We start from the raw sequence: 14204 nt of genomic DNA, 5'->3' as shown, positions 1-14204 counted from the left end.
AATCTATGTGACACTGTGACACAAATAAATACATATATCAACTTTATCTATGTCAAAATTCAGTGTAGAAAGTAGTATAGAAAGTTAGTACTTTATTGCAAACGTGACTATCGAGCCAAAAACATAAGCTAAAAAGGAGCAAACAATTCCTTACAAACTTTAATATATTTGGATAGATCAATATTAGCATTCATGCATTTTTGCACATATTCCTTTATATTAACTTGAATAAATTGTTTCCAGATAAAAACAAAGAGAGAAGTCGCACGAAAAATTAAACCCTCAGTTTTTATATACTTGGTAAACACATATTCATCAGTTAACTGAGTGAAATCTCACAACTTTCAAGTCATTAAGAGGAAAAACCTAAACTGGCTCCGAGCGATATCTACAACGCAATAATAAAAACAGAGCTCTTCTGAACTCTGGCAATTTTAATGCATATAACAATGGATTTATAAGAGAGTTTCCGTAAAATAAGCAATCTAAGGATAGTTCTAAATGCAGCAATGTTTCATGAGAAATGGTTTCAACCATTTTGCCTGAAGTAAAAAGAAAAAGAAACCAGGAAATTGTAAATGGCATCATTAGTATTAACGATACAATTGTTACAACGAACAATGTCTTGGTCAGTTTTCTTTCTCTTCTGATTGCACCATGATGCTGAGGATGCGTTCCACAGTTAAATTTAGTAGCGATGGACGTGTAAGAAACAACCATGATAAAAAGGCAACAAACTAGGAACAAGTAGTATAATGCTTTTACGTGATAGGAAGTAGTGATATCTAAGCGGCCCAGGTAAATTATTGAAAAAACGATAGCTGTAGACAGGGCAGCTGTAAACCAAACACCCGCAACAGCTGCTCCAAATATTTTCTTTTTGATGAGGCGATGCTTGAATGGACGAAAAGTTGCGTGCATCCGCTCCAAAGAAATAGCAGCAAGGTTTGCTACAGAGGCAGCTGGAACGAAATGCGACAAACTGAAAAAAATAATGGTGATCTCAAAGCTCCAGAACGAGTTAATCTTCCAAAAGTTACATTCGTTACCCAGGAACAAAATCTCAACGATCAAGGTGTATGCAACAAACATGTCTGCAACCGCCAGGCTGATCACCAGGTACATGCTACGCTTGCGAAGGATTCGCTCTTTCAGGTAAATAATGATTGTAAGGGCATTCATGGTCACTATAGCAACAGCTTCGATGTTAAGTACTGTCAGCCATGCAATGCACTCGGATGAAGAAAAGGCCTCGAAATTTGGAGTAACTGTTCTGTTTTGGTGATGAGAATCATTGGCCATCTACGTGAAGAAAGAAAACGACGATTAGAACATTAGGATAGTTTGTGAGCGGCTAAGAGAAATGCGGTTGTTAGGTAACGCAATACAAAAAAGAGGAACGAGGTAATTCGGTAAGAAAATCGAAGGTAACAAACTAAGCATTCTGATTGGCCAATAATCACAGATAACCAATCAAATGTGAGTCCCCTGCACAATTATCAAAACTTTTATTTTATTTAATATCAATAAGTAGCCACAATTTTTTTTTCGTACAATTTGAAAAAATTAAACACTGATAAATTTAAGACCTCTGGGCTCGTGCAGTTTAGTTGGTTTTTAAAAACATTACAATATTTTTTTGTCCCAATTTGCACGAAAACATTGTGATTAGTCATATACACGCAATCTCGCTTTAAAGTAATGAACGAATGCACTTCGTATTAGTAACATTCCGTGCTAAAATGTATTTTATCATGATTGTTTGATAAAGCAGGTTGTTGTAACGCTGTCACTCGACCCTTACCGTATATAACTCCTGGTTGATAAATTAAAGTGAAGGAATTCTTGCTCTAACAAAATAGTGTTTCAGAGACTTGTCCTTCCGATGAGCAACCATTTGGGGGATTTTGTAATATTTGCGAGCATGGCGATGATCTCGTTGTCATCAAAGTTGGCCATTCAGTTCTCATAAGAACTGCTTTGTTATAGCAAGACCGGTTTCGGAAACTTACGTGGCTTCCTTCATCAGTTGCTTTTACTAGTGCTCGAGTTGTTGCGAGCGGGAGTTTTGCGAGCATGGCGATGATCTCGTTGTCATCAAAGTTGGCCATTGAGTTCTCATAAGAACTGCTTTGTTATAGCAAAAAGTGCACTAAAGTCACTTTTGGTCAAACTCCCGTTCGCAACAACTCGAGCACTAGTAAAAGCAACTGATGAAGGAAGCCACTTAAGTTTCCGAAACCGGTCTTGCTATAACAAAGCAGTTCTTATGAGAACTCAATGGCCAACTTTGATGACAACGAGATCATCGCCATGCTCGCAAATATTACAAAATCCCCCAAATGGTTGCTTATCGGAAGGACAAGTCTCTGAAACACTATTTTGTTAGAGCAAGAATTTCTTCACTTTAATTTATCAACCGGGAGTTATATACGGTATAAGGGCCGAGTGACAGCGTTACAACTACAGACACAGAATAGAACCAATAAAAGCGGCCTCTAAGTGGAGCAGACATAGAGCACAAAGGCTTGAGTTGATGAGTCTGAATATTGATCCACAAGTGGACGCTATCTTTGAGAAGACAATGTTTCAACCCCATGCACACATTTCTGGGTTGTTTCCCGAGTTCGTCTGCTAAATGTCTTGTAAAAGCGCACACAAAATCGTTGACTTTTGCTTATCTTTTTCCTTGTAGGTTCTTTATAATCTACCCCAAAATACTTCAATACTTCAATGCTGTACTGCGTTAACTAAAAGACCGAAAATAATCTAAACCTGTTACACGTTTGTTAAATAGCGGAAATTGAAATGTTTTGACTATGTATAGGTTTCGAAACTTGGCTCTTTTCTTCAAACGATATGTGCCACTAATTTGATACATATACACTACACTTTTTATTTGTCGAGTCCTTTAAATGTTCAAGTCAAAGTTCAAGATCATAAAATTCCGCATATATGTTGCCGGTAAAATACGTTCTCAGGTTGAATCCGTTTTAACCTAGGTTAATTGGTGATCCTCATTTTACATAGGTTGAATACGCACTCAGATGGACTGAAGAAACTTGTTTGAAGCCTAAATTAAGCCTGCAGAAAAATTAGGGTCAGGTTAGAATTAGTGTTGGGTTTTATACATATATATCAATTGACTTATTATACAAAAGTGATTTATGAAAAGAACTGTGTTGGGTTGCGCATGTTCGTCGTCGTAATGTAGTAGTGAAGACACATGACTATAGATCTGGAAGGTCCGAGTGCGATCACCGGTAAGTGCACAGCACAATTCTTTCTTCCCTAACTTTGTTGTAATGTTGAGACTAAATCGATCAGTGTATGAATGCAGAAGCTGATAAGATGATATAATATTAAACATTAAGAAGACGTTTTGAGATGCGTAAGACAGGGCTTGAGGGAAGGTATTGGTGTTTTCAATCCTAACTATAGATAGAGTGCATATTCTACCTAGGTAAAATGCGGATCACGAATTTAACCTACAAGGTAAAAACGGATTCAACCTGAGAACGGATTTGACCGACAACATATATACAATTTTGGAACAATAACAGATTAAAGTATTGGCTTAAAAATCCGACCAAAGACAATAAGGTTTTAGAAAACGAGAATAATGCGCAAATTACGTTACGAAAAGCGAATGAAAAAATTTTAAAATTTCTTAAAGTTTGAAATTTGAAAAATCAGTAAAAAATGCCTTAGAGTACCGACAAAAATAAAGAACAAAAGGAGATGAAAGAGAAGAAACTGTTACAGCTTTGCACGAATATAGTCATCCTGTTTTTCTTAGTTTAAATTTTATTGTCATTTCAAGTAAGTTTAAATTTTATTTACCGTTTGTTCAAAAACAAGAAGGTAAATGAAGTAATATACCAGGCTTTTGTTCCCGTTTTTTAAAAAAACAGCCAATATGAGAACAGGAAACCGGTTGCTGCAAAACTTATTATTTTCAACTGTTGAGAAGAATTTCAAAGCAGGGCAAATAAAGTATAATGGTTGCTTTTAAGACGCTAAATTACTAACCTTGGACACACCTCTTTCAGTTTTCGTCTTGGGCAATTTGTCATCAACCTTGTCTTACACTCCAAAGTGCACGCTACTACACCTTTTTATTTTCCCATTAAATTCAATGACGTCATTGTGCTTCGCCCTCACGCGAACCATTTAAGTGGAAAAAATTAGTAGTGTAACTTCAGTTAAGGACGTTCGCGCCAAAATCTTCCTACGGTGAGATTTTCTTCATTTCTCGCCTAGAGTTAGGTCATAAAGTACTTACTCCAAAAATGAAAAAAAAAAAAGGGGGTCACCGACTTCGTTTCGGAGAAAATGGCAGTGGAAAAATGCCTTAATTTCGAGAAATCGATCATAATAGCGAGATGTAGCCTCATCTTCTCATCCATCGAAAATCATAAAAATAAACTGTTGGAGTGAAAGTTTCCATGCATAGGTTTTTAGGAGTGAGATTTTTAGATAATTGTATGCTGCTAGGGATGTGGTAAACAGTAGAGTTTATCCTCGACGAGCGTTTTCGTAACCTCTATCCGTTGCAACCACTACCGGAATTCGATGGCACGAGGAAAGAAAATGTTAAAAAAAGATAACTTCTTACGGGGAGAATTTTTTCATTTCATCATATTTTGTAGATAGTCCATGAGCCAAGACACCTTAAAAACAGTAGATAGTAAGTAAAGTAAGTGATTCATGATTAAAAAAATAGGGGTCACCGATGATCTGAACGAGTAAAATCAATGTGATTTTGCAAAGCTCTTGGAAAATTACGTTTGTCACGCTTTTGCGTGACCTGTCGGGCAAGGACTGGAACCCAAGAGAGGATCGATCGTCGAAGAGATGAAAGGTTTTTATCGCAAAAAACCTTTCTCGAGCATAGCAACGAAGTTTTAAGCAGGGGCCATCTTGATTTGGTTGGTGTTTTGTATAATATCTCTCCATTGCCGTCATGCTCATCCTCTGGAGTTTGTTCTTTGTGAAATTTAATCGCTGATTGTTTTCACGCAGGTCCGCACGAGGACGAAAATACTGCTCAATTTTCACGAAAGTAAAGGAAAAGAACTTTAAAAACATGCATTCACTTTGAACTTAAGTTCGTAGGGTAATAAAAACATTACAAAGAAACAGCCCCATTAAATTTACGCAACGGTTCGTCCACGAGTTTTTCAAACTTTCAGCCACTAGCCTACTCGATAAGCTGCCTTTTCCAGAGCTTTTCCATCCTCCCGCTTACTTCTCTTTGAAGTTTCATGATGATTCGGAAAAAATTTCCCATTCTTTTGCCGGCCTGGAATTTTTTCCTCGGCGTTTTTGTCGCCATGTTACTTTAACTGATGCTTGAAAAATATGTATGAAAGTCAAGTAAACTACTGCACGACTGATCAAACCTCGCGAATATCAGTCGTGCAGTAGTCTACTTGACTTTCATAAATATTTTAAATCAATTTTGACTGATCGTGATCTTCTCTGATCCAACGCTGTGCAAGACTTATCGTCCACGGTTTTGCAAAGGTTTTAAAACTTCAACTTCACTAATGCTTGAAGTAATGCGTGACATTTTACAGTCGCGTTACCTGCTCAGTAACGTTGCGCACAAACAATTAGCGCGAACGTCCTTAAGTTACGGACCTCGACCTCTGTGAATAATAGCCGATATATGTTTTCTTCCAAGAAAACGTATTCGAATTTACTAGCTGTTGCTTAAACTTGCGTAATTGCGCTGAATGAAAATTTGCTATAGAAGATAAAACCCGAGAGGAAGAAGTTTAAAGTACGGTTAATTCACAAATTGGCCACCTGTCCAGCGTAGGACAATAACGCCTCCGCGAGGTCATCATTTATTGATCGTCGGCATTTTACAAAAGAACTAATAGACCTTTTTTTAGATACGGCGGCAATTTTGATTTCTATTGTTTCAAATAGCTATAATGGATGCCCAGGGGGCAAATACATTACCATTTTCCCCCTGAGCATCCCATAATGTCATTCGAAACAATAGAAATCAAAATGGCCGCCGTATCTGCAAAAAGGTTCATTGTTGCCCGCTTTCAAGTAATATGTAATGAGGTAATGAAAGTATATTCTAGTGTTTATTAAAAAAGACGGGTTTGACATTTAGGCTTTAAAATTTCAAATGTCATGTCATCAGTACATTACCAAGACAACTAGCTCGCACAAAGAGGAGAAAGCTATTTTTCCTGAAAAGGACCTGAGAATTGAAGTAGCTTCGAAAAGAATGCTAAAGTGAATTGTGAAATAAGCAACTGACTAAGATCCAAAGAAAAATAAATAAAATATTATGTTCCGCTATTTCACCTTAAGTGACCACATAGAAGCTGTGTTTAAATTAATATTCGTTGGTGACTTCCTCTCCAGCTGCAAGGAGAATGGTTTTGCGTTCAATCCAGTGTTAAGAACATTTGTCTTAAAGTTTGCCTAACTTCATGTCAAAACAGAAGTATATCAATAAATTTAAACACATAATTTGCCTTATAAGTGTGCTTGTCGCTTCTTATGTTAATAATGATAATAATAATAATAATAATAATAATAATAATAATAATAATAATAATAATAATAATGGCATGGTATCTAAATAATTCAAACGAGAGATTGTTGGCAGGAGTAGCAGGGGTAGGAATTTTAAACAGCGATGAAGCAAAGGAAAAGAGAGACTTTAAACAAGAAAGACAGAATGCTGGCTTGAACAGATGGAAAGAGAAAAAGAATGCATGGCCAATTCCTGCGTAATATGCCGGAGACAGTTGACAAAGACAAGATGTGTGAATGGACAAGAAAAAGTGATTTAAAAATCGGAACTGAAGCACTTATTTTTGCAGTCCAAGAACAGGCACTGAGAAAGAATTATGTCAAGTTCAATATTGACAAGTCAGTGAATTCCCCACTTTGCAGTTTGTGTGGGGAGAAGGTTGAAACAATAAACCACATTATTAGTGAATGTAACAAACTGGCGCAGAAAGAGTACAAGAGAAGGCATGACAATATTGCCAGATTGGTGCACTGGAAACTCTGTTGTAAGTATGGTATAGACAGAAGTGAGAAATGGTATGAGCACCAACCAGAAAGGGTTGTGGAAAACGAAAGTTTTAAGATGTTGTGGGACATGTCCACCCAGTGCGACCATATCATCGCAGCCAGAAAACCAGACATTGTTGTTGTAGAAAAGGAAAATAATAAAGTAATCATTGTGGATATTGCGTCACCGTGGGACCACATGGTGCATGAGAAGGAAGGTGAAAAGCTGGAGAAGTACCAGGAGCTAAAGAGAGAAATTAAGAATTTATGGGGGATCAGACATGTAGAAGTCGTACCGATAGTTGTTGGTGCACTTGGAGGAGTAAGTAAAAGGTTAGATGGATGGCTTACGAAGCTAGGGATTGCTATCAAGAAAGGACTCTTGCAGAAAACAGCCTTGTTAGGAACAGCAAGGATCCTAAGAAAGGTTCTGGAAAACTAAACAAGAGGGAATGACCCAAAGGACCTCTGGCCATTGGCTATGGCTCGCTCCTTTGGTTTAAATGCGGTATAACATCTGCCAGAGCGTAAACGCCATGAGATAGTAATAATAATAATAATAATAATAAGAAGAAGAAGAAGAAGAAGAAGAAGAAGAAGAAGAAGAAGAATAATAATAATAATAATAATAATAATAATAATGTTTCGGTTTCCTCTAAAGGTGCTTGATCGAGCAAAGGGTTTTTCCTAAACAAAATTTTAGTTTCTGAAGAAACTGTGGTACTGCGTCGGTGGGAGATTGAAAAGGAAATTGATTTTATCAAACGAGTAGATAAAGGTCGAATGGCCACCGAGAAAGATTTGGAAAGCCGACGTTTCGAGCGTTAGCCCTTCGTCGGAGCGAATAGAGGAATTGTGGTTGTTGTAGGTTTATATGTGTGCGGAGGAGCTTTGCTTTTGGTAGAAATAGGATGACGTGAATTTGTGAATAGATTAATGGAATGAGAGGCGTTCATTGATTCCGTGTGGATAGAGTGTGCCCAATTGAAAAATAAATTTTTGTTCGAGATTTTTACGGCTCTCTGTGTTTCCGTGGTGTAAGGATAGGCCGCAAATAGTCATGTTGTGGTGGGAGTGATTAGGAATATTAAAATGGAGTGCAACTGGTTTTGAGGCATCTATGTCGTTTTTTGCTACATCTCGTAGGTGTTCGCGAAAGCGGTCCGCCAATCTTCTCCCTGTTTCGCCTATGTAGATCTTTTTGCATAGTGTGCAGGTTATGCAGTAGATGACGTTCGCGGAGATGCATGTAAAGTGGTCAATGATTTTAGCAGATCGATTAGGTCCTGCTGATGGGATCTTAACCATGTTAGAAATAAACGGACAAGTTTTGCATCGTGTGCGTGTACATTTGAAAGTTCCTGGTTGGTTGTCCGACTTGAAAGCGCTGCTAACTAGAAAGTTTCCTATGTTTTTGTCGCGTTTGAATGAAATAAGTAGTGGTAGAGAAAAGATGTGTTTAGTTTCGGGGTCATTGCGGAGAATTTTGAAGTTTTTGAAAATTACATTTTTGACTGCAAGGTTTGTGGATAGTAGGTGAGGGTGAATAGAATTCTGTAGGTTTCTTCGTTCTGTGATGATTGTAGTGCGGTATCTCGATGGATTTCTTAAATTGGGCACGATGTGGTGACAGCGGAGTCTGGGTAGCCCCGTTTTATGAAAAACTGGCACATTTCCTCACATTTGTTGTTAAAATCCAGGGGCACCCAACGACCAATTTGTTGTAAATTGTATTATTATACCCCAGTTAATGAAAATAAATGTTATTAAGGCATTTTCAGGTGTTTTTCAGTGTTGCTGGGAAAACATTATCTGTTCCTTTTTCCCAGCAAGACACACAAGAAATTTCCCAGCCAGCTAGATAAAATTGGTTGGTTTCCCAGCCAGCTGATCAAATTTATTTCCCAGCCAGGAATTCCGCGCGCTTTCAAATCCCTCGATCCAAAACGACGGAACAAAAGCGACAAAACCGGGACAAAACAAGTTTTTTCCGCAAGCGCAATCACTCTGACGTGCCGTCGTATGTTTGTGACTACTCTCTGGGAGAGGGAAGGGGTCCTTTTTTTTTTTTTTTTTTTTTTTTTTTAGTCGTCCTCAGTCTTCAGAGTTTCTACAGCCAGCTCGGGTTGAAATGCTAGAAAAAGTCAGTAATTCCCAGGCAAAACCTCTATTAATAACAAAATTTCCCAGCCAGCTAATCGAAACACCTGTATTTTTGCCAGCCAGCAAGGTTCCTCTGGGGAACAGATAATGTGAGGAACAGATTCGTTGGGTGCCCCTGAAAATCGGAGTCGTTACTACAAAGGCGGCTCAGTCTAAGAAATTCAGAGAATGGAATGGCATTTTTTTACTTGTTGTGGATGAGAGGACGAATGTAATAAATAGTTATGAGAGTCCGTTGGTTTGTAGTGCATGTTGGTAGATAAACTGTTGCCATTGATTGAAAGTTTATTGTCGAGGAAAGCTAGTGAATTTTCGGAAATTTCCCAGGTGTATTTTAGAGCCGGGTGGAAAGAATTGACTGCAGTGATAAATTTTTCGAGTTCCTCTTTGCTGGATTAAGTAGCGCCGACGCAGTCATCGATGAAGCGTTTGTAAAGACCAGGTTTTGGTCCGTGGTCCGTGGTAGTTAGAGAAAAATCTATTTTCAATAAAACCCAGTACGAAAAGGTTGGCGTAGCTAGGTCCCATTTTAGTTCCCATTGCAACGCCGTTGATTTGTTTGTAGTAGTTGTCGCCAAATGAAAAGCAGTTAAGTGTGAGAACCAATTCAGCTAGACAGAGTAAAGTCTTTGAGCTCGGGCTTTTGACAGGACGTTGGATAAAAAAGTATTTTAGTGCTTGGAGGCCTTCATTGTTGGGGATTACGGTGTATAAAGATGTTATATCCATGGTGAAAATGATTTTGTTTTCGCCCGAGAAATTGAAGGTACGGAAAATTTCAGGTGCATGGTTGCTGTCTTTGATGTGTGAGGGTAGTGATTTGATTATCGGCGTCATGATTTTGTCTAAGTTCAGTTGGGCAACTGCATGCTGAAACAATTGGACGGCCTGGGTTGTTAGGTTTGTGAATTTTAGGTTTGAAATAAATGCATGACGGCCTAGGAGTGGTGATAATGAGATTTTGGGCAGTGACTGGTAGTTCTTGTTTGGTTTGATTTTTTCCTAAAATTTGCAAAGGATTTGCTCTGTCAGGTAAATAATAATTGTAAGGACATTCAGTGTCCCTATAGCAACAGCCTCGATGTTAAATACTGTCAGCCAGGCGATGCACTTGGATGAAGAAAGTTCTGTTTTGCTGATAAGAATCATTGGCCGTCTACGTGAAAATGAAAACGACGAATAGAACGTAAACAAATTTGCATTTACAACTAGTTGCATTGTTAAATAACTGATATTATTTTTATATTCTCAACAGAATATCTCGTTTCTGATTCAGTGGTCAATGACGAATGTATAAATAGGTTATAGAATACAATACGGAGGTACCCATGGAAACACAGCGAAAGAAAAATTTTGTTGAGTATATAATAAATTAAAAAACGCATAGGGTTGCTGTTTTGAAAGACATCAAATTGAACTCGCGTTCATACCATTTCCTATACCAGAATACAAAGAAAAATTGCATGACTAGGAGAGTACAACTTCATTGTACTTGAGCAACGGCGATTTTGTAGACAGTTATTCTTAGAAATATTTTCTGGCGAAACTAGACATTTCCATCTAATCGCAAGTCATTGCATGTTATCACCCATGGGATTAAGAATGGTCACTTGTGAAAGCCAAATCTCATTTAAGAACTCGCCTAAAGATATCTTGATCTGTCAAAATGCCGTTGTAGACCTATTACTGGAGTTGCAGGCGAGTGCGTATACATATACATCAGTGACAATTCCTTCATTCTGATCGGCAAAGCAGACTGAAGAGAGGAAAGCTTATGCAAAAAAGAGGTAACTCATTTCAAAAAGAGATTACAAACCAAGCACTATAATTGGTCAATGATCAAAGAAACTCACACATTGCCAATCAATTGCTAGCCTTGGATAGCTCCAAAGTTCGAAACTTGATTCGTGATATTTGTGCGTCGCGTCTGCTATGTCTAAAGTCACACGATTTTTCTCGTGCTATTTTGAATAAATAAGGGCTTGCAATTTTTTGGCAAAGACCACAGCCTTACGTGTGCTTACCTAAGGAAACAATGTTGCGTTGAAGTGTAGTACGAGTGCACTTCGTGTGGCATTGGTCCTAACATATGTTTTAAACTGACTGGTTGATGAAAAAACTAAACTGAATAAAGCGGGACAGCGAGAACCAATCGAAGCGACCACTTGGTGGTGAATTACCGGCATCGCGAGATTGGTGGTTTTCACGTGACGTCATTACCGCAATGTTGGGGGAAAAAAAACAAAGATCTCTCATTTACTCCTTTTGTTCGTCCACCAGAAATTGTACATTACATCATTATTATCTGAGTCTCTTGAGACTGGTTGCAAAACACCTCTTAAAGCGAAGATCTAGTAAGTTGCCGACCAAAAAATGAGACAAGAATTGGCTATCAATGAAGTATATAAACCCTTCGCTCATGTTACATCCTTTTAACTCAGAGGTCCAAAAAATGTTTTATACACCTGTTTTGCTTTTGTCAAAGAGCGGATATCAAGATCATGTATGCTCTTCCTCCAAACAACTCCGAGCTGGTGATTAGATCCTGAATCCTTTTTTTCTCGAGTATTTAATATCTTCAGCTTTAGGGTGCATTTGGTTTCAATTGTCAAAATTACCTTTCGGAAACTAGGTATGGTAAAGGAAAGGAAAGGAAAGGAAAGGAACTTTATTTAAGTGTCTAGTCGTTCTAGCGCTGGAGCGCTAATTGGGGACACTGTAAACTGAAATGAACAATGAAAGTAAATCAGGTCAAATGTTGGTTTTTGAGGAGAGGGGAAACCGGAGTACCCGGAGAAAACCTCTCGGTGCAGAGTAGAGAACCAACAAACTCAACCCACATACGACGCCGAGTCTGGGAATCGAACCCGGGCCACATTGGTGGGAGGCGAGTGCTCTCACCACTGCGCCACCCCTGCATTTCTTCACAATTCGAAATTTCTAGTGAAGATGTTTTCTTTGGTGACGAACTGAGTTCCCTTGATGTCGATCAGGGTTGACAAAACAAATTTTTTTACTGTCAGCTGAAAGAGGACAAGTTAAAACATGCTCTCGTAGTTCACCAGTTTCCAAACAAGTCGTGTTGATGGAATGTTTTTTGCCAGTTTGGTGTTTTGCTTGAAAAAAAATAATAACTCAAATGACATACAGACCTTTAGTAACTGCGCAGACACCAGAAAACGTAACTTCAAGTAGCGAGGAAGACCTCACAACGGGACAACTGAAGTGCAATACTTCCTCTGAGTCATTTATTCTTTAGACCAAAAATTAATAAATTGCGTTGGGCAATTTGTCAATATCTTATTTGACAGTTTGTAAAACCAAGACATAACATTAGATTGGTTTTGGCTTCTTGATCCTTATTTCAGTATTAAGGCGTAACCTGACAACAACTAAATGATTCTGAAGTTATTGAGTATTGACACACAAAGACAGCCGAGAGCTTTTTTTTTCACTAAGGAAGTTCTCTAACATTGCCAAATTAAGCGCGGTGTATTCTACAGCACAGCCTATTTGACGTTTAACACCTTTAAGTAAAGGTTTCTTAAAATAATTTGAAGTAAAAACTAACGGTAAAAACACTCGACGTTTCAACCGAACTTCGGTCATCATCAAGCTAAAAGTGAAGATAAAAATTTTGCATAAGTATAAATATAAAACAAAGAAGCACTCTTATGTGCCCAATGATCTTACCAGGAATTTTACTATCTGAAAAAGTGCAAGAACCAGTTTGACCCTCCATTTATGAAACGTTTTTTTTTTATTAATGAACTGAAACCATATCTCCATGTACAGTCAGACTCAGTTCGTGCGAAAGTTTTTTAATTCTAATTGTTATTCTTGCATGTTTTTTTAACACCCTTTTTTTACATTTTCATACTTTACATACTTCTACTTCTTTGTTTTACATTTATACTTATGCAGAAAAAAATATCATCACTTTTAGCTTGATAATGACTGAAGTTCGGTCGAAACATCGCGTGTTTGTACCGTTAGTTTTTACTTCAAACACTTTTAAGTCTATGGAAAGTATGGTATTTGACTACAAATAGATATAATAAAAAACGTTTTGCCAACCTTGTTTTCTCACTGTAATGTGAAAGTCATTTCCTTTTAACTTCTGTTTTCCAGTCCATTGATGGCTTTAGCCCGGGTTGGGGGGGGGGGGGGACCTTTGTGTATATGACGCATATATTTTATCAAAGAAAGAGTATTCTTGTTTAGTGTTTTCTTAAGCTTGTGGACTTGTGTTGAATGAATATTCCGGATAGAAGAGATAACCCAAGACGAAGAACTTTAAATTGCTGTTAATCAAAAAACCTGACCTGAAATTGGATAAATGAGCGCCATGTCACCACTCGTTGACATTTTACAGAACAATTTACTGTCGACGATTTTCAAGGAATGCCTGGGTTATTAAAAGTAAGTACATTCCAGCGTTTACTGAAAAGATGTGTTTGATCCGTAAATTAACAAGACAATTAGCTCGCTCAGAACGAAGAAAATTAATTTTCCTGAGAAAGTCTGGGCAATAGGAGGCGCTTCGAAAAAAGGCTAAAGTGAACTGAAAAATGATTAACTGACTGAGATCCAAAGGCCAAAAATATTCTGTTCTGCTGTTTCACGTAATTGAAAAACATAACCTGAGTGTAAAAAATAAGCGGCGAAGGTTACGTCACGGACCTCGACCTTGTTGAATGAGACGTATATATTTTATCAAAGAAAGAGTATTCTTGTTTAGTGTTTTCTTAAATTTGTGGACTTGTGTTGAATGAATATTCCCGATAGAAGAGATAACCCAAGACGAAGAACTTTAAATTTCGCTTAATTAAAAAACCTGGCCTCAAATGGGACAAGTGAAGCCATGTCACTATACATATTCAAATCTTCGTTGACATTTTACAAAGCAACTGTCGACGGATTTCAGGGAATGTCTGGGTTATTAAAAGTAAGTACATTCTAGCGTTTAATAAAAAGATGTGTTTGAA

General features: G+C 37.8%; 1 protein-coding gene across 1 annotated transcript in view; it reads right to left on the bottom strand.

Moving 5' to 3' along the window:
- LOC137990556 (substance-K receptor-like) overlaps nt 1-12407 on the bottom strand; it is a 12426-nt gene extending 19 nt beyond the window's left edge. Inside the window, exons 1-2 of the mRNA XM_068835698.1 lie at nt 12369-12407; nt 1-1302 (exon numbers count right to left, since the gene is read on the bottom strand). The exon at nt 1-1302 is cut by the window's left edge and continues 19 nt beyond it. Coding sequence (XP_068691799.1) covers nt 367-1302 — 936 coding nt within the window. The 5' untranslated portion in view covers nt 12369-12407 and the 3' untranslated portion in view covers nt 1-366. The remainder of the gene's footprint in view (nt 1303-12368) is intronic.
- Nucleotides 12408-14204: the final 1797 nt, after the last annotated feature.

Source organism: Montipora foliosa, unplaced genomic scaffold (genome assembly GCF_036669935.1).
Source record: "Montipora foliosa isolate CH-2021 unplaced genomic scaffold, ASM3666993v2 scaffold_98, whole genome shotgun sequence".
In the NCBI taxonomy this organism is placed as follows: Eukaryota; Metazoa; Cnidaria; class Anthozoa; order Scleractinia; family Acroporidae; genus Montipora; species Montipora foliosa.
Note: the sequence above shows the minus strand (reverse complement) of the source record. Positions and strands in the feature narration are given on the sequence as shown.